Source organism: Thamnophis sirtalis, unplaced genomic scaffold (genome assembly GCF_051295495.1).
Source record: "Thamnophis sirtalis isolate CommonGarterSnake01/CBP01778 unplaced genomic scaffold, rThaSir2_p1.2 scaffold_10, whole genome shotgun sequence".
In the NCBI taxonomy this organism is placed as follows: domain Eukaryota; kingdom Metazoa; phylum Chordata; class Lepidosauria; order Squamata; family Natricidae; genus Thamnophis; species Thamnophis sirtalis.
Window position 1 is genome coordinate 9,988,443 of NW_028261390.1, and position 27,588 is coordinate 10,016,030.

A 27,588-nucleotide genomic window follows, 5' to 3' on the forward strand; every position below is an offset into this window, starting at 1 on the left:
AGCCGCGGTTGAGGCGCGAAACGTTTTCTTTCCTCAAGCCGGACGTGTTGTGAGGGGGACTCGATTGGGCGTTACTCTCCTCCCGGGTCTGTACCGGAAGCGTGCAAGGGAAAAAAGTAAAGATGGCCGCCGCGGTAAGATTGGTTTCTTCTCCCAAGATTTCGGGGAGAATTTATTATCTCTTCGCCGCTGTAAGAAACGGAATCGGTGCGCCTGGCCCGGGTAAGCGAAGGACAACCCTGCGGAATCTGCGAGGAGGATCATGATCATCTTTTCCATGTGGTTGAGCCATTAATTTAGGATAGGATGGGATAGAATAACGAAAGAAGTCAGGCATTTGAGCGAAGAGATGCGGGTTGTTTCACTCACTCATCCCTTCTGATGCGGTTGCCAAACTCATCTGGACCCTTCCCCATTAACACGAGAGAACTGATGGCTAAATATGGCTTTTTCAGGCTCGTGCCTCATGCGTGCATATTTTTCCTAAGAGAAACCGAGACAGGAAGATCATTTTATTACAATTTTATCAGTATATTCAGACAAAAGGGATTCCTCATTCAAAGAGAGAACCCCGATCTTTAGCTTACGTCCCCTTTTATCCTCAGGCTTTTAATTGGCATTATTATTATTAATAATAATAATAATAATAATAATAATAATAATAATAATAATAATAATAATAATAATAATAATATTTTGAATGACCACCTTGGTTGCTGTCATTTTCATTTTGCATTTTATTTAATTTTGATGTATATGGAGTTAAAGTGATATCTTTTCATTGCAGACTACCCAGAGAAATTGTAAATAAGAAAGGACCAAGTTTGAATTTTGTAAAACTAATGCATCAAAATGTCACCAATTACGACTATCTAATTTGGATGTTATGAGCCTTTGTGGGAGGTATATCTTGCAATAGAATAATTAAATAGCTTTTATTGTTAATAGGGTTTGTAAATATGGTCTACTATGCAGTTTACATTATATTTTTTTCTCTGCCCCTCCACAGCCTTTTTTTTTTACATAACATACCTTGGATTGATCAAGGACTGTTCTTATGTTCTTTCACATTCTCCCCCCCCTCCCCCAAATATATTGTTTGGATTATGCATTTTTAAATGCATAATCTTACTTACTTACTTACAACACAGCCATTAATTTGTCCATAAAAGCTATTAGTAACTTTTTGTTAGTAACTTTTTTGGAAGCCTAACATGAAGTAAACCATTTCTGCTGCTATTACTGGAGGAACAGACACAAACTTCTCTATACCTAGTATTGAAATGTAAGCTTTACAAAATCTTAAGCTAGTTTTTAAAAGTTGCCTTCTGACTATCAGCTTTACTGAAGAGAATTAGATCACACTCTATGAGCTTGGTATATGTAGTGAAGTCAGCTATCAATTCTACCTCCATCAGTCTGTATCTTTTAAATAATGCTTCTGGAGGGATTTTCTCGCAATATGGCCTTCTCTGGTAGGCTTCTTACTTTCGTAGCAGGCTATTCTTCTACTAGTTTGCATGGGGTTGCTTTTTGTTTATGGTAGCTATCCATATTATTAAAGACAAGCCTTAGCTGTCACATTTTTGCTAGTTTCAAATGTTATTCATGCGTCCATTTCAGTTTTTTTTATATTGATTGCAAGATTTTATTTTTGCAGAAGGTCAAAAGGAAAGAGATCTTCAGGAAATCAGCTATTTCTGTTCAGTTCTTTATTTGGCTGACTAATACCTTTTAACAGGTTTGTACTTTTGAATTTCTTTTCAGGTAGATCAGGGAAACGCGAAAGTAGTTCATATAATGAACAGGAATCCAATCAAGCAGATATGGTAAGATACTACTATAACATACTTAAACTCCATGGATTGTCAGATATTTGACACAGAATGTCAGAATATAGTTAATACAGTAATGTGCTTCTAATATGTGTTATTACTTTAAAAAAAGAAACTGGGTTGCACTTTTCATAACATCAAAATAAAAAATATCTACAAATAGAATGGGGATACTTTTCTAATTTCTTTCAATAAAATTGTGAAAAATTGATCCTAAATTTAAAGAGATATTGCAGATAAGCACATTGAAAAAGGATATATAGGACATTATAGTTACACGAGTTTGCAACCTCAATATTGTGTCATTATAGCCAATCTAAATAAAAGTAGTTTTAGCCCACTTGTGGAGTTGATTTCCTGGCCTGATCTATCTAGTTTGTGCAAAAAGATGCCTTGCTTCTGAAGGACTTTGGAATAGGAAGAGCTGAAAAAAATATATACTAAAATTCCTGTTGTTTCAGCCTGTTGCAATGGAAAACCCCTATAAGGAGCCTCTTAAAAAGTGTGTCTTATGTGGTGTAACCGTTGACTACAAGAATATACAGGTAAATTAATAACTTCTAGTTTTATGTTGTGCATGTTATAGGAAGCAGCAAACATTGTTTCAAGGTTGTGTTGGCCTAGTACTAGGAGACTGGGAGTTCTAGACCTCTAGTAGGAATGAAAGCTGGCTGGGTGACTTTGGGCCAATCACTTTCTTTCTTTTGGAACCTGCTAACTGAAATTACCTGGCTGATGGCGTCCCTAGCACGCCCCTTCTGCTAGTGTGGGTAGAATGGGCTAATCCCATCGGGATGGGTTGGTTTCCTGGATCCATATCACGAAGGGTTTTAAAGGCCACAACCAGCACCTTGAATTGGCCTAGCAGCAGATTGGCAACCTGTGCAGCTCACAAAACAATAGTGTAACATGGGCCATTGTAGCAACAACCCCCATCCTACCCCCCAATGTCCATGTAGCTATGTTCTGCACCAGCTGAAGCTTCTGGATACTCTTCATGTTTTATTGTATTCATTTTTTACTCTGGGGGTGCCTTGTTTTCTTTTGTTTGTAATTGTTTTAATTAAGTATTACATTTTGTAAGCAGCCCATTTTGTATGCAGTGGCTATAAAAATTTTAAAAAATCCTTTTAAAATCTAGATACAAGGGAAAAATGAAGATAGACAAATCATGTATTGCTGTAGCATAATATAGGTGGGCTTTGTTTAACAACCAATTGCTTAGTGAACATTTGAAGTTGAGACAGATTTCTCCAGTTACTTATAACCTGTTTTTTGAAGTTCTAACAGCTGCACAAGCTCATGCACACCCAAGTCACACGACTGCATCTTTCTACAATTTTTGCCACTTTCCAGCATTTACTTCCAGTTTGGGGCAAAAATTGCCCACTAGTGAAAAAAGAATTTGCTTAACAACCACAGCATTCACCTAATGACTGCTGCAAAAAAGGACATAGTATGGAGTGCAGTCATGTGGCGACCCATTTAATAATTGCCATAGCTCAATTATTGTTGTTTCTTGTTGGCTAGATGTAGCGACTCTTAAGGTTTATACACATTCTTACAATTAAGAATTAGCTTGGCAATTTTTGCTTAATCACAAAACTATGGTTAAAAAGATGGGATATGTGACTTGTTCCCACTCTTGCATCTAGTCTGATAGGGTGCATTTTACCCACAGCAAACCTCTGTGCTACAATCGACCCGTGTTCCAAATCAAGCTGCATATTTTAATAAATAGTTATTGTGTATACCATGGGCAGCCAGATTAACCAACAGAGAGGTGCTAAATAGTAGTATAAAATTGGATACATCACTACAAGCTAAAATCATAAGACGACATCTGATTTACTTTGGCCATGCCATGCGTGGAAATTCATTGGAGAAGGGCATGATGTTGGGAATGATTAGTGGAACAAGAAGAGAAACATCCAAGAACTGAGTTTGTGCTGGACAGGATAGCATGGAGAGCACATGCTTATAAAGCTGCCAAGAAACGGATATGGCTAAATGGTTTAAGCAACCAAAAGTTACAGTTTTAGATTTTCAAGTAAAATATGATTTTACACCAATGCAGTCATTTTGCTTAAAGAACTATGAAAGATTATCCAATTGAAAATATTTGCTACCAAAAGTATTTTTTTATTGCTTTGAAGACTGAACCAACTTATTTCTCCAACAGCTTTTATCACAGTTTATTTCTCCATACACTGGTCACATATTTGGTCATCATATAACAGGTAGGTACAAAAAACAGTTTTAGCAGTATTACATCAACTCATATCCAAACCAAATCATGAAATACCTTTCAGTACTTTTAACATAAAAATTTTAATTTTTTTATACTCATTCTGAGTTATACCGGCCCAAGTACATGTTCTCTAAAATAAGAAAATAAAAAAGCTACTTAAAATAATTTTAAATTTTTTTTGGAAACAAAGACTCAAATGAAATTGAGCAATTAGTATTTTTGAATTGTATTTTGAAATGACTATTTCTTTGCTTCTTAGGCTTATGTGCAAAGAAACAAAATGAAATGTCAAAAGCTATTAAAAGAGCCCAATGTGCGGGTAAGTATTATAAAATAGTCATGCCTTTGGATGATTTATAAAACCATTTTGTTTTTTAAACCTAATTATTGTTTTACAGGTTTTATGTCGATTATGCATAAGGACCCAAAGTTTCGCAACGACCCCAAAATATGTAATATTAAATATCCAGAATAAATTGTATCAATTATGCCTAGCCCATTTTTTAATTAGAATGTTAATAAATGAGCTTATCAATATGTCCATGATGAGAGTATTATTTCATTCATTCTGATAACAAATTGCTCATCAGTTGTAGCATTGTCAGGAATGTGTCTCTTTGTAGTGAATATCTGATTGTTTCAACCTGTACACAGTCCTTTGAACTTCTCAGAAAGCAGTTGCTTAAGATGCAGTATAGAAAAAAAAATCTTTTAACTTACTGATACTGTATCCCTACTTCGAATTAACATCTCTTGGGCTCATTTCCCCCAAGTTCAATTTCACTTACACATTTTAGCTCAAATATATAAGGTTGTAGAAATTCAAAGTATTAAAGCACAATGTAAAGTGATAACTGGATGGAATTCATAGATTGGTCTTTTTCACTAAAGTGTTTGATTCTGGGATCAACGCTTCACTTCAAAGCTATTTAAAGAAAGTACCATTGCATTCTTTAATAAAGTTCTTATTAAAAATAACAGATAGGTTATTGGTCTTTGCTGTTTTCTGCTGTACCCTCTAAGACAGTAAGCAATTTAAGATTTAGTGAGGAAAAGCAACCTGAACCTTTGTCCACTTTGTAAGAATGATGCTAATTTTATTTCCACAATGTTGGCTTAAGTATTCCATGTATTGAAGTGTGCTAGTAACACCAGTAACACCAATGAGATGAGAATAGCAACAACTAAAACCCATTTCCACTGGAAGGAATTAAAAAGTTGAAGACAGTGTGCTCATCAAGGTGTCCCATCTTCAGTTGCATTGGTATTACTCATAAGATTTAATTCTTGGTCACTGTTTTCCTGGTCGTCTTGAAATACTTTTTGATTTAGATGGAAAGGGCGTAATCTTTTGCTTGCCTTTGGCCCACTTGCGTTCACAATGGCTTTTCGCTTTGACGCCTGCCTCGTTTCTGTTTCAGGGAAATTACTTTCTTTGATCATTAAAGTTAATTGGTCCATGATTTGGATGTTGTGATCAGCAGTGCATCCCTGCTTAGAAATCTGCCTTCCTTTTAACGTAATCGTGCTTGTCTGCAACCCAGAATTTGGGAAAAAGTGCTGCAAAGCTTGACAGAGAAAAATATTCTCTTTTGGCTCATCTGAGTAATTTCTATCCTTTCCTAAGAGGAAAAGAGAGGGGGGGGGAATCAGATTAGAGGATATTTTTATTAGATGGAAAGACCATAATAGTAGGCTGAATATATCAATTGAAAAGCAGCAATTTTTTCCCTTTATAAACAATATATGTTAATGCCCAAATAAGAATATTGGTGGTGGAGCTACCGTACTACTTACCTTCAGATTGTTACAGCCAGGTTTTGCACAGCTTGGCCCATTTTTTTTCCCCTGTAGCCAGCAAGGCTGAAGGCTTCTGGATTGATCCGGAGCTCTGTTATCGGCTACAGAGGCCTTCAGGAAAGCCTTGCTGGATGAAGAAGTTCCTGAACGCCCCTGATAGCGAAAAAGAGGCCAGGGCTACGCATGCAAGTAAGATGTGTCAGTGGACGACATTCCCCCGCCCTCCCCGGAAAGAAGACCTGGTTCCTTTTTTTGGTGGGAAATATATATATATATATATAAGACAGGGTCTTATTTTCGGGGAAACATAGTAGAGAGCAGGTAAAGGTATGTGGGAAAGAGTAGGTTGTTGTCTGATCCCAATCCTCACGCAAGGAATCAACAATAAAATGTTGCACCAAGCAAGTTCAGACACATGGAGCATCTGTGGCTGACTCAATTAAAGGTCTATCTGTGCTCTACCCATTTATTCTCTATGTTCACTTTTCTCATGAGAACAAAAATGATAAAATGACCCAGAACTTTCTCGTATTTAAGTTGTTTTGGCCAGATAACCAACAACCACGAACTTTTATAACATTGGTATATGCAGCATCTATCTGTACGGGTAAAAATAAAACCCACTGGAGAACTCAATTTATGAACCAGCTTACTAAAATGGTTATTTTCGCAAACAATCTTTGGAAGTGCTTTATTTAATATCAAATAACTATTATAGCTTGACCATGTTTTGTTGAGCAAAAATAAGGGAGATAATTACGCAGGTTTTTTTATAGCAAAACCAATAAAGAATATAATAACAATGAATTAAGAAAATTCTCTATACAATAAACTTGTAGTATGTTTTAAAGGCCTGAAGGACTTCAGCTATTTTAGGCATGCTAAGCTACCTTACCTGTAGTTTTCTTTTGTTCTTTTTTACTTCTTATTTCTTTTCTCAGTTGGTCTATATGTGATAATAGATTCTCTACTGATTTTTCAGTATCCACTACTTTACTGCACAGATTCTAGAACAAGAGAAAAAGAACACCTCTATGGAACACAAGGTTTTTTAACAGCAATTAAAACATTTTTAAGGGGATAGCTTTCTAGTTCTACATTACCCTAATTACTATATTCTTCATAGGAATGCACAATCTTTTTAGCCCAGAGGCTGCATAACTACCATAATTTGTATAAATTACAGGGGTGTTTTTCCACAATGACTGTATTTTCAAAACAATTTCATATAGATAGTTCTTGACTTATAATTGCAATGGAGCTTGCCAGTTATGGTCATAAGTCATGATGCTTGTAAAATACTCATCACATGACCGGCTCGTTTTTAATGACCTTTTTTTGTGGTGGTCATAAAGCAAGCCCATTGTTTTGCTACGGGTGGTTTTGCTGGAGACCAGAAATAAATACTGATTTTCAGCAAAAAATATCATAATTTAAAGTCATGTGACTACAAATGGAAGTAAATACAGGCTGATTGCCAAGCGCCCAAATTGTAGTCAGGTGACGGGGGAGTGGCCACTGGAACTGAGTCATGAGTACATGTTGAGTGGATCCATTGTAACTTTGAATAGTTGCTAAGCAACTGGTCGTAAGTCAAGGATGACCTGAACCTGGCAAACTTCTAATAGATGTATTTGGGTCTTTCCTAGACTACAAAATTCTAATAAGTAGTATTTTCCTGAATATTTATTTGAGATGCATTAACAACTGTGTTTCAAATTTTCCACTGCTACTTAAAAGTCACAAAATAGATATTCATAACTTACCTTTAGTTCAGTCTGCAAAGTAGAATACATTTCATTAATCTTATTAACCTCTTTTAGAGACCCATCTTCATTAAAGAATTCTGACCTTGGATACAAAAAAAAAATCCTAGCATGTACCATTTTTATCTGTTATTTTCAGAAAATAGAGTACTGAAATGTAGATATTTCAAAATCTAACCATACAGACTAACAAATCTTTATTTGAAACAAAAAAATGCCATCAGGTGCTTTCAAAATAGGCAGATATATTTTGCAAATATAGTGCTAGTTGACTTTCAGGTTAAAACCAAAACAGTTAAAGACCATCACATCAACATAACAAAAGTTAAGACAAATAATAATCATTTCAAACATCCAACAGTATCAGACATATGGAGTCAAAATTCCAGCAGTCGCAAGCATCTTTATCTGTGTTTTTAAATCATGTATTTATACAACAGAAATGAGTTACAGCAAGAAGTTGGATGTTGAAGTGGAATATAAAAATAGCAATAGGGATGTTTTCATGCTTTAGCACCAAAAGCCACTGAATTGAGAAAGAACACTGGAAAATCAAGGCAGGATTGTGAATAGGCTTTGTTAAGTATTTTATGGTTTAAAATATTCTGAAGGGAAGCAGAGCTGAAAGTCTGAACAGGAGTTTTCTTAATAGCAGTGATGCCGAACCTTTTTGGCCTCGGGTGCCAAAAGCACACATGCGCGCTATCGTGCGTACGCCCACCCTCATAATTTAATGCTCCCCACAACATGCTGTGCCCCGTGCATGTGAGCATGATCCTCCCCTGCCCTGCACATGCGCGCATGGCTTTCTTGGAGCCGGGGGAGGGTGAAAATGGCCTCCCCTGCCCACCTCTGGAGGCCAGAAATGGCCCATTTTCCATCTTCCAGTAGGTAGGTTCGTTTTTCGCCCTCCCCAAGCTCCAGAGGCTTTCTAGGGGCCTGGGGAGGGTAAAAAACAGCTCAATGCGCAAACTGGAAGTCTGTTCCCAAACTTCTGGTTTGTGCTTTGGCCCGCTTTTGGCCCTCCGGAGCTTCAGGGAAGCCTCCAGAGGGTGAAAATCAAGGCCAAAAAAACAGCTGGCCAGTGTGCGCATGCACGCTGGAGCTGCCTTGCTTGCCCTCAGAAATGGCTCCACGTGCCACATCATGGTTATGTAGTATGAATCCTTTGACCAAATCCTATTATTGATACAGAATGGCTCTATGGAATATACATTTTCTTTAAGCCACTTAAGTCTGAAATCAAATGAGAATACCATGCAAAATAGGAGAGGGCTGTTTTCCTACCTGTGTTCTGCCATCACTTTGCAAAGGCCCGAAGAGTTACAGGAACCAGATACAGTTCGATAGCCTTGTTGTTCTGCCATTCCTAGATTGGCTACAACTACTGGCACTTTCTGAAAAAGCCTACAGAAAATCCATACATAATTAGAGATACTGGAGATCTTATTCAGTGCTAGCCGATAACCTGGCGTTCTCTGGATATTTATTTATAGGGAGGAAATGTCCCAAACAAACGTAATTTCTTACCAGAGGGAGCCCCCTTGTGGAGTACTGTAAAGTCATTACCATGGCAACTCCACTGCACTGTACAGTAGATGCCATTTTAAGGCACAACAGGCTGTATCTCAACAGAACACACCCCCCGAGGGGTGTTACACCCACAGTATTTGTTTCCAGAGAGTAAGTCATCTGTGTACCAAGTTTGGTTGAAATTGCTCAAGGCGTTCCAGAGTTATGCTGAAACACACACACACACACTTTAAATATATACACTTTCTGTTGCATATGACAAATGTGTAATTTGTTATTTATCTCCAAGGACCATGGGACTTTTGCAAACTCCCTTGGAGACCAAAACCTTTTTTTTCATAGCAACAGAAGTATTGGCTGCTCCTATGACAACGGCAAGAGGGCATAGGAGGCCTCTGGGAAACCTCGATATCAAGAATGCTGTGGAATTCTGGTAGTTGAAGTCCACAAGTCTTAAAAAGTTGCCAAGTTTGGAGACCCCAGTTACAGGCAGATAAAATAACTTACAGGCTTTATTTCATCATTTACAATTTTAAATTTTGTAAGAAGTCAATTGATTTAGTGTCGCCAGAGATTGATGAAAGTAGAATATGAAAGTTTTAACTGAAAAAAGTAATTTTTGTTACAATAAAATAACTTGTGCCCTGCGAGCCAGAGGTGTCACACACTGGCCACACCCATGCGTGGTTTAGCGAAGAGGGGGAAAGTCATGTGATGATGCCATGATGATAAGAGTTTGACACTGTTGTAATCCGTCTTTCAAATTTCAAACAGGGAATGCATAGAATCTAAGCTATCTTGAAGAGGGGGGCAGGTGGGATGGGCTTCATTCCTGGTGATTGTGGACAAGTCTCTGCAGTTTTCGTGGCAAGGTTTTCAGAAGTGTTCTGCCTTGTCTTCTTCTTAGGGCTGAGAGAGTGACTGACACCAAGGTCACCCACAAGGCTTTGTGCCTAAGGCAGGACCAAAACTCACACTCTCTATTTCTAGCCTAGTGTTGTGGCCAGCCAGCGGAGCTGGTGGTGGACTCAGACAGTGAGGAGGTTGGGGAGGAACATGGGCCAGTCCTGGAGTCTGGGGAAGACTCTGATGAGGGCTCTGCATCGGAGGCAGAGATGGGGCCAGGACCGCCTGACACTTATCAGTTGCCGTCAGAGTCAGATATCAGTGAGGCAGACGAACAGCTGGAGTCTGTTCCCAGTATGCCCATGTGCAGAGCTGCCAGGAAAAGGCAACAGTTAAGGAACAAGGGCCGATTTGGGAATAAAGGCACAGGGGGATGGTGAATAAAGAGGAGCAAAAGGAGAGTGGAGTTTGCGGAAACAATTAGTTCGCTTAATAAGTGTGAAGATTTGTTTGTGACCCTCAGAGACTCCTTGCCAAGTATTTTCTTGTATAGCCTTTGTGTGTTTGGAAGATATCGGCCTGGCAGCTCTCCAAGCCTGATAAGGTCTGTGATTGTAAATTCACCTTTGAAAGACCCTTTGCCGGGACTTTGCTGGATGTGAATGAGAGGAATCCACATTAGCTTAATAAAAAGGGGTTTTGTCGGGACAAGGAGACTGCTTCGTGACTTTGTGAAGCCTAGGTCAGAACACCTAGTGCTCTAACCACTGCACCGATCTAGTTCTCTTATCTTAGGTTACACGGTATTAATCCCAGATCATGCTATTGTACTGGAATAGGCTACTACTTCTAATCAGAATGAATATGGAACTGAATGAAAAGAAATCGTGTAAGATTTGTTACTTACCCCTCTTGGGGCTTATGCAAGGCATATTCAAGTTTGTAAGTGGATGAGCTTGAAGAGGTTACGTTGGAAGTGAGTAAGAGAAACACAAGATCCAGATTTGATAAGTGCGATTGTAAGTGCTGATGAAGAAGCTGTTCTCGGAACGTCATTGTCTGGTCAGTATTACGCCTGAGCTTGTACCAACCTATCACATTCTGGAAAAGAAAGGACATTTTTTTTAAAGCTACGTAGAAATGTGTTATTACTTTCAAAGAGAACAAGAAGAAAAAGAACTGTGATTAACAATCCATGAGTCACTACAATAAATAATACAGCTAGGGTAAACGAGTACCAGTAATTATCTTTCAAAGAAATTCACAAACATCACTGGCTTTAAAAATGTATTAATTTATCTAGTTTCCTATTTATATTTTGCAATCCAGTATGTTTGTATATATCTATGTACGTTTTCTTTCAATCTATTTATATAGCTACTCATCTTTCAATAGGGATTCTGCATCTAACATAAAATCTAAAAATCCCAAAATAAACAATTTGTTGCACCATATAAGGAATTGACTCACATTTAGCTTTTATGCTTGCCTTTATTTTAAGCCTGGTTATAATTTCTAATTATTTTTAACATTATTTATTTCAAGGACACGGTTTTGCTTTTATACATATACATTTTAACTTAACTTCTAACTTAAGAATGTTGAAAAAGAAAAAAAAATATATTACATATAATATATATATATAAAATTCTACATATATATATATATATATATATATATATATATATATATATATATATATATATATACTTAAAGTATATATATATACTTATCAGCACAAATAAAAACACACACACACACACACACACACACACACACACACACACACACACACACATATATATATATATATATATATATATATATATATATATATATATATATATATATATATATATATAAAAATATATAGAGATAAAATTATATCTATGTATCTATAGACATATATAGGACAAAAATTCAGCCAAAAGAATATAATAGTTATAATGGATAACAAGAAACTTATATCAACTCTTGAAATTACTTGGCTGCATTTTTTAAGTTGCCATCCATATGAGGGAGGGGGAGGTGAACAATGTGTAATGTTTTCCTCTACAGTGCCAGACATAACAGAGATAAGGCTCTTGAGAACCAAGGTCAGCTGAATGTGTCCCAGCAACAGCAGGAGAGGAGGCAGGAGGGGGAGATGAGTTCATCGGCTGCTTAGTTGTTTAACATGACTTATGACACCAGGCAGATGGACAATATCTATTCTTTAATTATATCCAAGGACAGGAATTATTCAGAGTTGGTTTCACATTTGAACATGCCGACATGTTGCATCCAATGAACAGGATGATCTTTGAGAAAAGCCACAGCTTCGGAGTCTTGAATTGTCTCTCTTGATAAATTGGAAGTTTGAGGAAAGTTCTGCCTTGGACTCTAATTTTGGATGATATTTGGAACGCTGACATTAAGAGCCACATGCAGCTCCAGAGCATGGGTTACCGACCCCTGATGTAGGGAGTACATTGCTTAATTCAGACTGTTTGTTTAGTGACTGAAGTTACAGTGACACTGGAAAAAGTGACTGTTTTTCACACTTACAACTGTTGCAGCACTTCTATGGTCATGTGATTAAAATTCACACGCTTAACAACTGGTTCATATTTATGATGGTTACAGTATCCTGGGCTCATATGATCCCCTTTTGCGACCTGACAAGCAAAGTCAACTGGGAAGCCAGATTTATTTAACAACCGTGTTACTAACTTAACAACTGCAGTGATTCACTTAACAAGTGTGGCAAGAAAGGTAATAAAATTTGGGGGGGGTGGTGGTGTCCCACTTAACAACTCTCTTACTTAGCAACATAAATTTTAGGCTCAATTATAGTCGTACAAGCATGGTCCATTCCATAATCAAAGTACAAAAATTCTGACAGCGGTGTCAAATATAATTTCTTTTGAGAAAATTTGTATGGACCTCTCATCTGTACATTTAGGCATATATATCTGGGAACAAATCCCACCCTGCTGAGACTTCACTTATAAACTAATAATCAAATCATATCAGTCAATCAATCCATCATACTATGGAGAACTGGGGATGTCTTTAAATAAAATTGTTTCTGGATATACTCATGCAATCCTGTTAAATCTAAATACAAAATACCTTTTTGCACCCTGATAATATTTTCTTCAACATCGGTTTATTCAGTTCTCCAACTGCATCGTAAAAGCTAAAAATGATGAAATGGGAAGGAATAGCAATACTGAATTAAATATATCTGCAGTTAGCATTTTTCAGCAAATATCGTTTCTAGTCATTTTTAATTCAACCCCCCCAAAAATTTTTACGGGAAATCAAAAATAAAAAAGTAATAGAGACATCAAAAGTTTTGCCTTGGGAAGTAGACAAGATGAATCATAAATGTTCCTTCTCTCTACAAAATTATTGAATTTTACAATTTTGGGGGGAGACAGTAAAATCTGAGCTGTATGTATGTTTTTCTATGGTTGATTTGCAAAGAGATAAGGGCCAATATCATAAAATAGCCATTGTCAATGCGTTTAACATCATTGAAAAATAAGAAATTGACTATTGGCTACATTGTAAGTAGTTTTATGGATATATTCTTGGAATAGCGCAGGGATGTCAAACTCCTGGCCCGCAGGCCGGATGCGTCACGCGCTGGCCACGCCCATGCCTCGTTTAGCGAAGGGGAAAAGAGTCCTGATACGTCACGTGATGCTGCCGTGACATGAATTTGACACCCCTGGAATAGCGTATTAATCACAGCAAGGGGAAAGTTTATTTAAAATGTTAACATTAAGATGATTTTAAAAATTTAAGTGGAACTCACTTCCATGTAAGATTCCCATTACTCTCAATCAAGTTTATATTGGAATAATCTACAGGGCTGCAATTTCCCTTCTGGACATTTCTGTCTGAGGATCCCATTACATGGATATGAATCTCTCAGTGCAAACATATGCTGCCATTTCATTTTTCCATGAATTTCTTGAGATTTTCCTGCAGATGTGATTCTAATTCACAATCACAGCTAATTCCACCCCCCCTACACGTTTTAAATATACTTTAAATGCTTTATAAAAAGGTATACAATTTTTTTTACCTACCTGAAGAGTTGATAACATGGAATGTGCTTTTGTATATCTGAAACGAAGTAAGATATTATATTACTTCTTCCAGAAAGGGTAATGTAGACATGCTTCCATTATATTCTTAAATTATTTAAAATATGATTCATACATTATTCATTACATTGGCTTTGTATTAAGATTATGTGAGATTTGTAAATCCTAGAAAAATCATTTAATTTAGTATTTCATGCAACATCTTTCAGTTTTTCTACTAAAAGTGCAGATGAGCTAAAAGTCTTATGGTCAAGAAGCTTTGGAAGGACAGCATGAAGTGGATTTTTAGAACATCATTAATTTCAAAAATGAATGATAATTGACATTTATGTTGATGGTGGCAAATTTTAAAGGGTAGGACAGTTTTTCATACTGTAGAACAAATCCATTTGTAGCCTTCCTTTTATTGTTCTTACGAAGCAGAGAAATTGGAATAATTTCAGGAATGAAATATTAGGACATTATATGTTATGGGTAATATTGTGTTCCATTTTTTTCCTCTTAAAAATTACAGTAAAATAGCACATATTTCCATTTTATTGGTACTACATACTGATTGTATGCTTAGAAATCTCAGAAGGCAGGTGGTGGTGATAGTGGGGAAACCTTGCAAAAACCTATTCAGGTGTGCAAAATCTTTCACTCACATGCGATGGAACATGATTAAATATGCATTTGAGACATCCTTCTGCCCTAAGTAAAATGGACCCTTCTAAACTGTGAAACACAGTGGTGTTTCAAGTTAAAGACTATACTGAAATGCTGGAAACAATTTTCTGCACTTTGAAATCAGATGTTCCTCAAAGTTTTTTATGTCTGAAATTATTCAAAAGGGAATTATAGCAATAGCACTTAGACTTAAACACCACTCCAACATGCTTTCAAGCCCTCTCTAAGCGGTTTACAGAGTCAGCCTATGGCCCCCAACAATCTGGCTCCTCATTTTACCCACCTCGGAAGGATGGAAGGCTGAGTCGACCTTGAGCCTGGTGAGATTTGAACTGCCAAATTGCAGGCAGCTGGCAGTCAGCAGAAATAGCTTGCAGTACTGCAGTCTAACCACTGTGCCCCATAATTATTTTGCATCCCACTATTTTGTAAATTGGTGTACAACTTACCAATTGTATACACAACCTCAACATCATCCATCTGAGAGTCGGTAATGCTGTTTTTGGCTTCACCTTTCACATCTCCAAGAAGAAAACCTTCCTGTGAGCAAAATAGAAACACATGTCAAACCATGATCATGCCAGGAAAGCCCAAGATTCAAATTCAAATGTAAGCTTAGATTTTTTGGGGGGGGAATGCTGAAAAGACAACTTAAAAAACAATGATCTTTTGGAGTCTTACGCAGTGCCCCCAAGCCCCGTTTTGACTTCCGGGAAGTCTTCCAGGCCCATGGGATGGTGGTGGTGAAATGTAGTAAAATCAGTGTGCTAGTGACATGCTACCTACAAGAGGACTGTATTGCTTTATGGCAGTGATGCTAACCTTTTTGTCATTGCGTGCTGAAAGCATGCGCGTGCAGGGACGTTTGCACGTGTGGGGTATGGAACATGGCGCATACACATTGTATTATGAGTATGGGCGCCCATGCGTTCTCTCTCTCTCTCTCTCTCACACACGCACACACATACACACACAGGGGGACAAAAAGGTTAGCCATCCCTGGTATATGGCATTGCATTACTTCCTGTGAGGAAGCAGTCCAAAGTCAATGAAATCAACTGTCTCTTCAGTGGGAAGAGTTTGCCTTGGCAGAGGCTGTACTCCAGCAGCATTGGAGGAGACGGTGCAGAAATGGATGGGCTCACATTGAAAATCAAACAGAAAAAAGACACAATTTTCAAACACGGAACTTATTTTACCAACGTTTGGGAAAAAGGGGTGGAGAGTAAAGAAGGGAATCTGTATTGTGAAGCAACTTAAAACACTCAGACACATGCAATAAATAGAAAATTAATAAAAGGCATTAAAAAAGCCCAGGAAACAAACCCCGTCTCTTCAGTGGGAAGAGTTTGCGCCGGCGGAGGCTGTAAACATCAGTAGCGTTGGAGAGAGGGAAATTCAAAATAACACTTGCACGCAGCAGCCACCGAGAACATAGCAAACTTATGATTGCTCACCACGAGAGATCTTAATATTAACCGGGGTGCCACGTGGCAGGGCACGAATCAAATCCTCCACGGGTGGGAAATCACCGGCGCAATATTTTTCCCTAAGGCGGAGCGCGCGTTCAACAACTTTGGTAACAAATCCCGGCTCTGTTTTGCAAGCTACTCTCGGTTGGAGAGGTGAGCGTTTTTGCAAAAGCATCTTTAGAGAAACAGCTCCAGGATTCCCAGCCAAGGCGGCCAAGCCTTTGAACCACCGCCGTATTTTACGAGTGGGGAGCATTGAGGATTTTGGGATTAAAAACCTCTTAGGCGGATCCCCAGCTCAAATCCACAGGGCGTGCATAAGGGCACCAACCGTCCCTGTCCTAATGTTCCCTTGAATTCGTATCCATTTCATGCATTCAAAAGCATGTTTATACTTAATATGTGTTGTCTAATACATGCTTGACGAAATAAAATAAAATAAATGAATTCATAGTTTGGGGGGACGGGACGGGGATTGCGCCCAGTGCGCGCTCCTTCCCACCTACCGCGCAGGGTTGTTGTGGGGAAACCCTAGTAAGAAAAGAGCCCCGTTTGGAGCTCCTTGGAAGGAAAGAGGCGGCTGAAGCCCATCATTTTCCACCTCCCCTCACTCCAGTCCAAAATAGTCGGGGGGGGGGAGGACGGGGGGGAAGGAACAACAACGCTTTGTGGGAAATGCCGGCGGGGGTCACCGGCTCCAGGCGAAATGAAACTGAAACTAAGCCTTCCCAAGGAAGGAAGGAAGACCTTGCGCACTGCCCTGTTTAAAAGGCGCCGGGTCTCCTTTGGAGGCGCCTCTCCACAAAAAGCAACAACAACCCCACAACAACCGTGGGGGCGAAGCGGGTTCAATCCGGGAGGAGGGCGCAGCGGCCCCCCGATTTCGAGGCGTAGCCAGGAGCGCGCGCGCAAGGAAACCTCTCCAAGCGCGCCGCGCGGGGCCGCTTTTCAACCTACCGAATCCGCGTCGGTGCTGAGGTGTTGGAAAGCGAGGGCGCCGAAGAGGAAGCCCGGCAGCAACGCCGTCGTGCTCTCCCCCTCCATCCCCAGCGGGTTGCCTTTCTCTCCCCGCCTCGCCACGCCGGGTCCCTCTGGAGGAGGAGGACGACTTGGCTGGGAGGGAAGACGGAGCAACAATGGCCGCGCCCGGCCCGCTAGCGAGGAGGCGAGAGCGCAGAGACCTCTAGCGCCCAAAGGGAGCGCGGCACTGCGCCCCGCTGCCGCCGTCGCCTTTGCGCTCCGGTGGGGCGGAAGGCGCCGCGGGCCCGCCGCCTTCCGTTTGCGCGGCCTCCCCATGTGCACCCACCCGCGGGAGATCGGCCTCGCTTCGATTAAGGCAGCCGTGGTTAAGCGACTATTCTCTAGGTTGATTACATCTCACCCAACGGTAAAACTTGATGGGAAAAGGACCATAAGATTTTGGTACGCGTTGTAGCCGTAAAGGAGGCAAGGGTGTGAGGCGGAGCAAGATTAATATATTAACAGAGTGGAGATGACCTTAGAGGTCATCCAGTCCAACCCCCCCTCAAACAGGAGACCCTACACCAGTGGTTCCCAACCTTTTTTTTGGCAATGCCTCACTTAAGCATCTCTAAAATGATGCCCACCCCATATAATTCTTACTTTACTCAAAAAGAGAAGTCTACTCACGCAGAGGAAGCCTAAAAGGCCATTAACTTGGTTTAAACAAGGTTCAAACTGCCCCCATTAGATCACTAGTATTTCTTATACAATAGTTAACACACTGATGCTAAGGAGTTCTACTCCCCCCTCCCCACATGAAAATAACTGTTCCAACTGCCAGTTGCCTTAAATTAACAGGATATGATCAGAAGTGGTATTCAGCAGGTTCTGACCAGTTCTGGAGAACCGGTAGTGGACATTTTGAGTAGTTCCGAGAACCACCTCTGACTGCCCTGCCCTCATCTATTCTATGCCTCCGGAGTCCCAGCTGATTGGGAGGAAATGAGGATTTTGCAGTATCCTTCCCATGACACACCCACCAAGCTATGCCACACCCACAGAACTGGTAGTAAAAAAATTGGAATCCAACCACTGGCTCTGATGCTAAGGAGTTAGACATTCTACTCCCCCTCCTCACCTGGAAAGAACTGTTCCAACTGCCAGTTGCGTCACATTCCGTTACCTTGGTTCAAACTGACTGTCAGCGTTCTAAGTATGCAGACATTCCACTCCTTCACTCAGGAGCAATCTCGGGCTCCTTACAGTACTAAACGTCAGTATCTCCCAAGAATCTGTTGACAACAATTTATGGCATTTATAACTAGTTTTGCAATAGAACTGCAAAATTCTGGAGAATAGAAGAATCTCTTTAAAATTAGCTTACGTATTATGCATTATGTATTGTGCATTTACCATAGTTATCATAGCACCCTTAGGGAATGTTTGTGTGATCCTCCCAGCCAACTTCTGACTGGGAAGTCAATGGGGGAAGCTGGATTTGCTTAGCAACTGCAAGATTTGCTTAATGACCACAGTAAAATAAAATTGGATGTGACTCATTTAATGACTGCATTGCTTAGTGAAGAAGTTCTAATTCCAATTATGGTCTTAAACCCAGGATTATCTGTATTTATTTGAAAAAAAATGTATAGCCTACTTTCTCTTCGTATAAAGAAAGTGTCTATATGCAGATTTAGGAAAAATGGACAACATATTTACCATAACCATGTATATAGCAATTGTTTTGATATGTGCTTATTTATTTGAAAGTGATATTCAGCGGAGAAAGGAGCATAGAATTTCGATCTTTCCTTGGTGGAAGGTCATTGGGAGGCTAAATTCTGGAGCACGTAAGAAAATCTGTGTCACTGAGAGAGAGAAAAAAGGCCAAAGTACAGAAATAACCGCTTGTTTAATCAGTGTTTTTATGCTAGTTTAACAACCAGTTATATTTTGATGAGGAAGCAGGTAAATGTACAAGAAATGAACTTTAGCATCTTCTATGGCAAGATTTTGCCAACTTCTGCATTATTAAACGCTATTCAGATTAGCATTTCTTTGCCCTATACAAGACATCTTACAATCTTAAATTAAAATTCTTAACAGATCTTGGCCTTGTACCTTTTATTGCTCTGCATTGAGAAATCATTCCTTTGAAGCCACTCTTTTCATTTTTTTGTATTTGTATGTGCGTGTATGTAAGGGACGTATTTGTAAGGGATGTATTTGTATTTGTGCATGTATGTAAGGGATGCGGTGGCCCAGTGGCTAAAATGCTGAGCTTGTCAATCAGAAAGGTCGGCAGTTTGGCGGTTTGAATCCCTAGTGCCGCGTAACGGAGTGAGCTCCCGTTACTTGTCCCAGTTTCTGCCAACCTAGCTGTTCGAAAGCGCGTAAAAATGCAAGGAGAAAAATAGGAACCACGTTGGTGGGAAGGTAACAGCGTTCTGTGCGCCTTCGGCATTTAGTCATGCTGGCCACATGAGCACGGAGACATCTTTGGACAGTGCTGGCTCTTTGGCTTTGAAACGGAGATGAGCACCGCCCCCTAGAGTCAGGAATGGTTACCACATATGTTCGAGGGGAACCTTTACCTTTTTATGTGCATGTATTTTATCCATCAGATGGGTTGCAAATTTCTCTGCACAGTCCTGAAGGTAAAGTTGCCCATTCCTAAAAGCGCTCGAGTCACCCAGAACAAGATTACTGGACATTTATTTGCAGATGCAACAAGGGAGGGAAATATTGCTGCTTTATCACCCAGGCACAATATAGATCTTAATGATGGCTCTAACCCAATAACACTCTGGCATTCCCCCAGTAGCTCTCCAGGCATCTCTTTATCGGCTTTTCTTTCAGACATTCCCTATAAGTAGTCCTCGGCTTGCGCCCAATTGAGCCCAACATTTCTGTGGCTAAGTGAGACAATTGGCTTTGGTCCCATTTTACAACCTTTCTTGCCACCCTTAAGTGAATCACAGCAGCTGATAACCTTATTAACACGATTGCTAAGTGAATCTGGCTTCCCCACTAATCAGAAGGTCACAAAAGGGGACCACATGACCCCAGGACACTGCATCATAAATTTGAACATTTCGCATTCGAAATGCAGATACTGGTTTGCACGCTTCACCAAGGATGACGCATGGAGAGACCAGGAGTGCGATTATGCCGCTCTTCCTAAATCTGTTAACGATCTTGGTTTTATTACCGTTTAGAATCAGGTTGCTTTTATTGCACCAGTCCACTAGGGCCTTCAGATTGTGTGGAGGGCAACCTGTAATGCAGGTGGCTCCCTAGGTCTGCCTTTTACGTATCAGTTGTGAACTGGTGTCATTCTCAGGAGTTCTTTCAGTATGACATTGTCTGCTCAGCCAGATGTGCAGATCTGTGCGCATGGCTAAGATAAGTGGCATCCATTTATGGTGCCGCTTTATATAATCATTATACTTTGGTATTAGACTTAATATAACTGATTCATATGACTGGGTGCCACAAGCAGATGATCAGGGTTTCTTTTCTGAAAACACTTCTAAGGCATATAGAGCAAGGGCTAAAATTTCCCACCACCAACATACACACCAGGCAGTTTGAATTAAGGAGGACTAAATCCATTTAGGTTTACTTAAGCCTCTGTCATCACACAAATTGCAATTTTGCATCAAATGTACGTCACACACAACCTAATTCTGACCTCTTCGTGGCTTTGGCTGGATGACACGGCATTTGCTCATAAAGTATTGCACTTAGCAGCATACTTAAAAGTATTACTTTCAGTACTTATTTAAATGTACGGGCCACTAATTCTCCATGCATGAAATCCTCAGCCTCAGAATCAGGTGATTTGGGAATGCTCAGAAATTTTACTACAGCTGTGTTTACAGCACATGCTTATCCACAGTTAATGATGGGTAATCTTAATTTTCGGGGGTTGCCTCTGGCGTAGGCTAGAGAGCTGCCGCATCTGGGCTGTAAACACTCCAATAAAGAAGAATATTTGTAGCATCAGGGTTGAAATGAAGGATCCTCCCTGAGCTTCATTATTTTCTTGCAGCTGTTTGATGACCCAAACTGATGATGTTACCTAGTTTTGGTAATGAAATGTGTTCAAGAAAACAAGCTTAACTCCCCCCCCCCCCCCAGTAAACAGTTGAATGAGATGGTAATCCAGTTTCTTCCATCTTCTTGTTCCCATCTTTGCAGGGCAGACTTGAGCGGAATTCCAGCAAGGATCCAACTCGGCTCGAGTAGCAAATACGCGCAATTCCAGAAGAAGCCCGCCCGTCTCGGGCTCCTCCCTCCCCACGTCCATCTATTCGGGCCGATCCGTGTCTCCCCGTCAAACTGAGCGCACAATGCCGCCGTGAGCGAACAAATGGGAAAGGCGGCGCACACGCGACGCGCCCTGGGGGCACCCTTTACGCGCGGCTTCGGTGGCAGATGCAGGGGAGGCGAGAGTTGCGTTGGGGAGCCAGCCGCCTGCCTGCCAGCCGTCCTTGAGTCAGACTCGCTAAGCCGTGGCTCTCCGCCAGGAGCCACCCTGCGCAGGCAGCGCCTGCAGGCAGCGCCCGAGGCTCCCCGGCGTTGCCGAAAGAGTTAAGTGGGTGGAGCCGCGGGAAGCCAGGGAAAAAGGAGGCAGCTCGGAAGAGGCGCTGCCACTGAGCCCGGAGCGGAGTGTCCCTGGGCAGGCCGGCGAGCGAAGGAGAGAGCCGGGGACACCGGCGCTTGGTTGCTGGTGACGCCTCGCAGGCCTTCGTCCCCAGCATGGAGGCGGTGCTGGGCGCCTTCTTGCAGCTCCTGAGCTTCTGGTTCGCCCTGGCGTTCCTGCTCATCGTGCTGCCCTCCGTCTTCGGCTTGTCGCTGGGCATCTCGGAGTTCTACCTCCAGGTGCTGGTCAAGATCCTCGAGGTGAGTTGGAGGGGGGGGCTTCCCCGGAGGGGTGTGCCAGGAGGTCGGCGCAAGGCGCAGCTTATCTCTCCCCTTCTCCAACCCCCGCGCCTCGACTTCATGATTAAGCCGGGCGACGACGCCCCATCGGCAGGGGATGGTGGGGAGTGTTGTCAGGAGCGTGGAAGGAAAGGTTGGCCAAAAGTGCGCTTTAGCTGCGCCTGCAAAGCTCGCCAAAGGCTGACCTTTCCCGCGTGATTCAGCGATCTCTTAAGCGGCGGAGGGAGGCGAGACCCACGTCCCCCCCCTCTCCACACACACCTTAAGGGGGTCCTGGGCCTTGCCAGGGGAGGGGATCGCGGCCGGGTTGGGATCCGGAGAATGGAACCCACCGCGTAAACGAGAGGAAATTGCGGGAGCGATGTTGTTTTGGTTTGCAAACCAGCCTGGGACGAACCGCAGTCTCTCTGCGTTGCTCCCAGAGGATTTAAAAGGACTTGTTAAAAGAAAAAAAAAATCCACCCCTTCAGTACGGAATCCGCTCTCGAGGGATTATATTTCTTAGGCCAAAGCCTTTCCCGGGGAAGCGGTATAGGCAGGTGGAAGAATTGGGCGCATTTTGGGGTGGGAAACTGGACGCTTTTCAAATAAAGACGCCTGCCAAAAAACTTGGGTTGTGCCCAGGGCAAGGCTACCTTGTCACATCTCGAAAGCATTTCATCTGGGCTAGCTGGTTTAGGGCATTTTAAGGAATTAGGGCTAGGCTTTTGATTGTTTTCATTGTACTTATGACCTGCTGGAATATTTGCTGCTTTGCTCTTGGGGGGGGGGTGTCCACGAGTTTAAAAACCAGGTGCAGAATTGTTGTTGTTTTCCTCTCTGAAAAGTTAAGTATGGCAATCCACTGCTTTAAGAAGAACCCTGCTGGGAGATGCATGGTGAATCCACTGCAACCACACAGATGCAAACATGCACAAGTAGTATCCCACGCTTGTGTGAGTTGTTTGAAATGTGCATTGTAGTTCGGTTGCTGCATGGATGAAGTTGTTTGCCTCCTGTAAAGATTGGCAACCTAGACGTCTATTTAAAGGACTGTATCCAATCGAAAATGTGCATTGCTTAGAAGGATGCAGGTGACCTTTATTATAGTAAAGTTTATTACATTTATATTATTGCCTACCTGGCTGATGGGACTATGGGTGGCGTACAATAAAGCAAAGAAAACAAATCTTAAATAACCATTAAAATAACATAAAATTAACATAAGATATGATAAATCTCATTGTGAGAGAATGCACCAAAATCTCACAATACAACCATTTTGTGGGCTCCTTATTACCATGGGATTCTCACCTGCTATACAGTGTGTGTATATGTATAGACACAGAGAGAGAGAGAGGGAGGGAGGGAGGGAGGGAGGGATTTCTGGAAGAACAGTAGGGTCAGGCTAATCTCATCTCAGGTGGTTTGGGGGGCATTGGTGTTCTGCAGGGTGTGTAGTTCACAAAAAGTTCCATATCCTGCATCCCTTCAGATACAAGTCTTTAGCAGATAGGATCCACAACATACTGCTTACTAGATCTGATGGATAGCTAAATATAACCAAGGAGAGAGGTTCCCCCTTCCCCAAAATAAACCTTGACCCCATGCCATTTGGGAACCAGCATTTTGAATTGAAACCAGAAGCAAACTGGGAGCCAACGCAGCTTGCAGAACAGAAGTGTAATGTAACTTTTCATTACTAGGAAGACACATAACTCCCGTTTCACTTTGCACGAGTTGAAGTTTCCAGACACACTTCAAAGGCAGCCCTAGCTACGGTATGTTTCGGTACTCCCTTCCGGAAGTGACCAGGGCATGAGGGCAACTCTGAGATTAATGCAGAAAAATAAATATAATTTCCCCGTTGCAATCCGTAGTTTACAAGAGTTCATCAAAATGCAGTAAAGAATATACAAAAATGACAGAAATTTTGTTTGAAAAGCACCACTGCAATGTAGGAAAAATGTTTATACCTCATACCAGGGTTATCTTGGCCACTATACAATATATTGTGGAGGCTACCCTGATGTCAACTGGGCACACTTACAATACCCAGCAACATGATCTGACCCTTCGGCCATTCCTCGCTCCCTCTCCCACTGTCCATGGTGGAATGATTCTGTGGGACATACCAATTAATTTCATGATTTGACATTTTGGCATCAAGCCATCTCTTAGTTTAGAATCCATATACTTTATAATAACTAGGTTGATTATATTTACTTCCAAATTTATTTGTAAGTTCAGATGTCTCTCCATGGTCAGGAAGTCTGCACGATGGTGTCAACAATGTTTTATTCACAAGAGGCCACGTCATTTGTAATGAAATTCGGATTTCTTCTCATCCTAAGAAAGTTTGTGGTGATGGTGTCAACTGGCTATGTTTTATTCAAGAGAGACCATGCCATGGTCTGCATTGATGGGTACACTTCCTTTCAATGGGTGTCTTTATAGCCGGAATGGTGATTTATAAACTTCCATTGGACAGACAGTTTTTTCTTGATTGCTTTTCTTGAATGTTTTTAGAGTACTTTCTTGAGTGCTTTTAGAGTTTTTTCTTGGTTGCTTTTCTTGAATATTTTAGAGTGCTTGAAGATAGGGCTTCTGTTTCAAAATCCAGGTATGATAAAGAGTTCATCTTGTTCCTTGTAAAAAAACAAAAACCCAAGAATTTGGTAGTACCATTTTTGACTAATAAATGTTGTGACTTTGGGATCTTCTGTAAGGTCCAGTTATTGTACAGGTCCAGTGGTGGGTTTCAAAAATTGTTCGAACCTACTCTGGGTGTCACCTCCTTTGTGGGAGTGGCTTGCCGCCCATGTGACCGGATGGGAGTGGCTTGCCGCCCATGTGACCAGATATGAAGATGCCAACAACACTTATCAGAACCACCTTAAATTACCTCACACACAGCCCTGGCATGCATAAGAATATGATGTAAACTTGTTTTTTAAAAGGCATCTTTGGTTTGCGTTCAAACAACTTCAACACACGCAATGTTCTGATTGCACCACAAACGCGTAGTCATCCTTACCTTTCACAGAGGCACTGAGTTTTATAAATATGAGCATGATAGTGTAGAATAATCATATCCAAGGACCAGTGGTGGGTTTCAAAATTTTTTGGAACCTCTTCTAACCAGTTCGGTAGATTTGACGAACCAGTTCAACCGAATAGGTGCGAACTGGTAGGAACCCACCTTTGTACAGGTCTGAAAGAAAAGAGGATTAAATTCAGCCAACATATTTTGACCTTTGTTTCTTTCTTGTCTTGCAAAATATATTATCTTTGATTTTTTTCATACAGATCCTTGGGTTGCTGTTATGTAATATTTCCAGATGCTGATGCAAGAATCTATTTCATCTGGGAATAACAATATACATAGTCCTTTTTTTGCAATCTTACAGATAAGGAAAACCTCTGATTAAAATTGGAAAGATAACACACATTTGCTTTCCTATTAAATCTGATATTGTTTTTGATTCACAGCCTTCTCTTTGAAATTCGAGGCTGGCTACATCCTCAACCTTTATAAAACACACAATCTTCTCAAAATAAATAAAATCTGTTGGGAAACGGAATTGTTCCATTGTTTAATTTCCAGATGGCTTGTTCTGATGAGATAGAATAATTCCCAGGGTGACTTATTCTCCAAATAGAAAGGTAGAATATCTGGAGAAAATTGAGTTTCCTTCACAGGGAATACTTCTTTGTGTTTATATATTCACTGAAAATAGCTACTTCTCTGCTGCAGGGTTCCTTAAACTTTTTTTTCCCCTCTGGGGAACTCTTTCCAATTTTGAAGATTATGGAGGATTCCCAAAGTGCTTTTATTTGAGAGTCAGAGTGATCGATATTGACTGCATTAAAAATTAAAATTGTGTGTCAGGTTTCTGAAAGATGCCCTAATTATGAGTTGACATGATGCTGTTTTAGAATACAGGTTGTCTTCGATTTATGACCACGATGGAGCTGTGAGCTGTGCCCCATTTTTGCCACAATTGTTAAGCGAATCACTGTACCGGTAGTTCTTAAGTGAATTTTGCAGTTGTTAAGGCTTACCCTCCTATTGATTTAGTTCCTTCGAAGACAGCTGGGGAAGGTTACAAATAGTGACCACATGACCTCGGAACAGTGCAACTGTCATAAATACATGCCAGTTGCCAAGCGGCCTAATTTTGGTCACATGACCTCAGGGATGCCACAAAAGTCGTAAGTATGAAAGCCGGTCATCAGATACATTTTTCAGTGCCATTGTAACTTCAGTCCACTAAATGAATGGTTGTAAATTGAGGACTACCTATATTTTATTTTTTTTAATTTCCATTATGGTGGTACAGTATAGGTCAGTGATGGTGAACCTTTTTCGGCTCGGGTGCCAAAAGCATGTTTTTCCAACTTTCAGTGGGCCCAGTAGGTCTGATTTTCACCCTCCTCGGGCTCCAGAGGTTTTCTAGGAGGTTGGGTAGGGCAAAAAACGGCCAAAAATCAAGGCCGAAAATTAGCTGACAGGGCAACGCCTCACATGCCCTCAGAAATGGCTCCATGTGCTGTGACACAGCTTCGCAATCACGGGTATAGGTATATGTGAAATGAACACAGCTGTACATTCTACATCAAGGCAAAATGACTGAGATGGTCATTGGACCATGTGACTGGTCAGGTGTCCCTCCTGCTGCCATTCTCCATCCAAGTCTTCTGGTCAGTTAGGACTTCCCCTGCTAGTACATCCATCCAATGCAAATGGCAGGTGTGGCCAATTGCCATTGTCAGGGAATTGCATAAGCAGATGTCCCAACGAATTCAGAGAGGCTGACACAAACTTGTTGTTTTTATATAAATGCATCTATTTCACCTCTACATTTGCAGCAAGCAGAGATAGACACCTCCATACATCATGAGGTAAATCATCAAGTGAAACTCAGAACAGCATACAGGGCACACAGAAGAAAAAGGCGGGAAAAAAGGGAACCTCCCCCTCCACACCCACAGCCACCAATCGCAATGCAGATTGCAGGAGCCAGCGCTCTCCAATCAACATAATTGTCTTTTCTGGCTCACTGTACAATAGGGTGGATTTGATTTAGATCAAGTTGATTTAAATCATGATTTAAATCATGATTTAAATCACTATTAAAAAGGCTTGATTTAAATCAACTCGATTTGAATAAAAATTTTTAAAGAGCAACTGTCATCTTTGACCCCCGCCGTTGACTCCCCGACAGTCCCAATATTGCTCAGTAACTGAGCTCCATTTCATGCTGAATAAACTATATTATTAATATATCTAGATAGATTTTTTACTCCAAAAGTATTTTATTAAAATAAATTTGATTTAAATCAAAAAAATATGATTTCAATTAAAAAAATCTATGTATGTATGTAAATGTATGTGTGTGTGTGTGTTTGTATGTATGTATGTAT

At 40.8% G+C, this 27,588-nt stretch overlaps 3 protein-coding genes across 4 annotated transcripts in view; 2 read left to right on the forward strand and 1 right to left on the reverse strand.

Moving 5' to 3' along the window:
* The first annotated feature begins 57 nt into the window (after positions 1-57).
* Positions 58-4,626, forward strand: MRPS18C (mitochondrial ribosomal protein S18C). The gene is made up of 6 exons (XM_087724048.1): positions 58-222; positions 1,768-1,829; positions 2,297-2,380; positions 4,018-4,075; positions 4,346-4,405; positions 4,485-4,626. Exons 1-6 carry the CDS (start codon positions 123-125, stop codon positions 4,559-4,561), a joined length of 441 nt encoding a protein of 146 aa, XP_087580174.1. The 5' UTR covers positions 58-122; the 3' UTR covers positions 4,562-4,626.
* On the reverse strand, positions 3,957-17,435 carry ABRAXAS1 (abraxas 1, BRCA1 A complex subunit). 2 transcript variants are annotated; one of them, XR_015697850.1, is made up of 10 exons: positions 17,230-17,435; positions 15,250-15,340; positions 14,114-14,150; positions 13,146-13,212; positions 10,939-11,132; positions 8,940-9,059; positions 7,653-7,737; positions 6,782-6,893; positions 5,884-6,039; positions 5,615-5,708 (listed from the first exon to the last, which is right to left on the reverse strand). XR_015697850.1 is itself a non-coding variant. In XM_087724047.1 (9 exons), exons 1-9 carry the CDS (start codon positions 17,314-17,316, stop codon positions 5,323-5,325), a joined length of 1,179 nt encoding a protein of 392 aa, XP_087580173.1. In that variant the 5' UTR covers positions 17,317-17,432; the 3' UTR covers positions 3,957-5,322. The 2 variants fall into 2 exon arrangements, 1 of the variants encoding a protein (XP_087580173.1); XM_087724047.1 differs by lacking the exon at positions 5,884-6,039 and having other exon boundaries at positions 3,957-5,708; positions 17,230-17,432.
* Positions 17,436-21,848: 4,413 nt separating this feature from the next.
* GPAT3 (glycerol-3-phosphate acyltransferase 3) overlaps positions 21,849-27,588 on the forward strand; it is a 44,747-nt gene continuing 39,007 nt past the window's right edge. Inside the window, exon 1 of the mRNA XM_087724049.1 lies at positions 21,849-22,143. Coding sequence (XP_087580175.1) covers positions 22,000-22,143 — 144 coding nt within the window. The 5' untranslated portion in view covers positions 21,849-21,999. The remainder of the gene's footprint in view (positions 22,144-27,588) is intronic.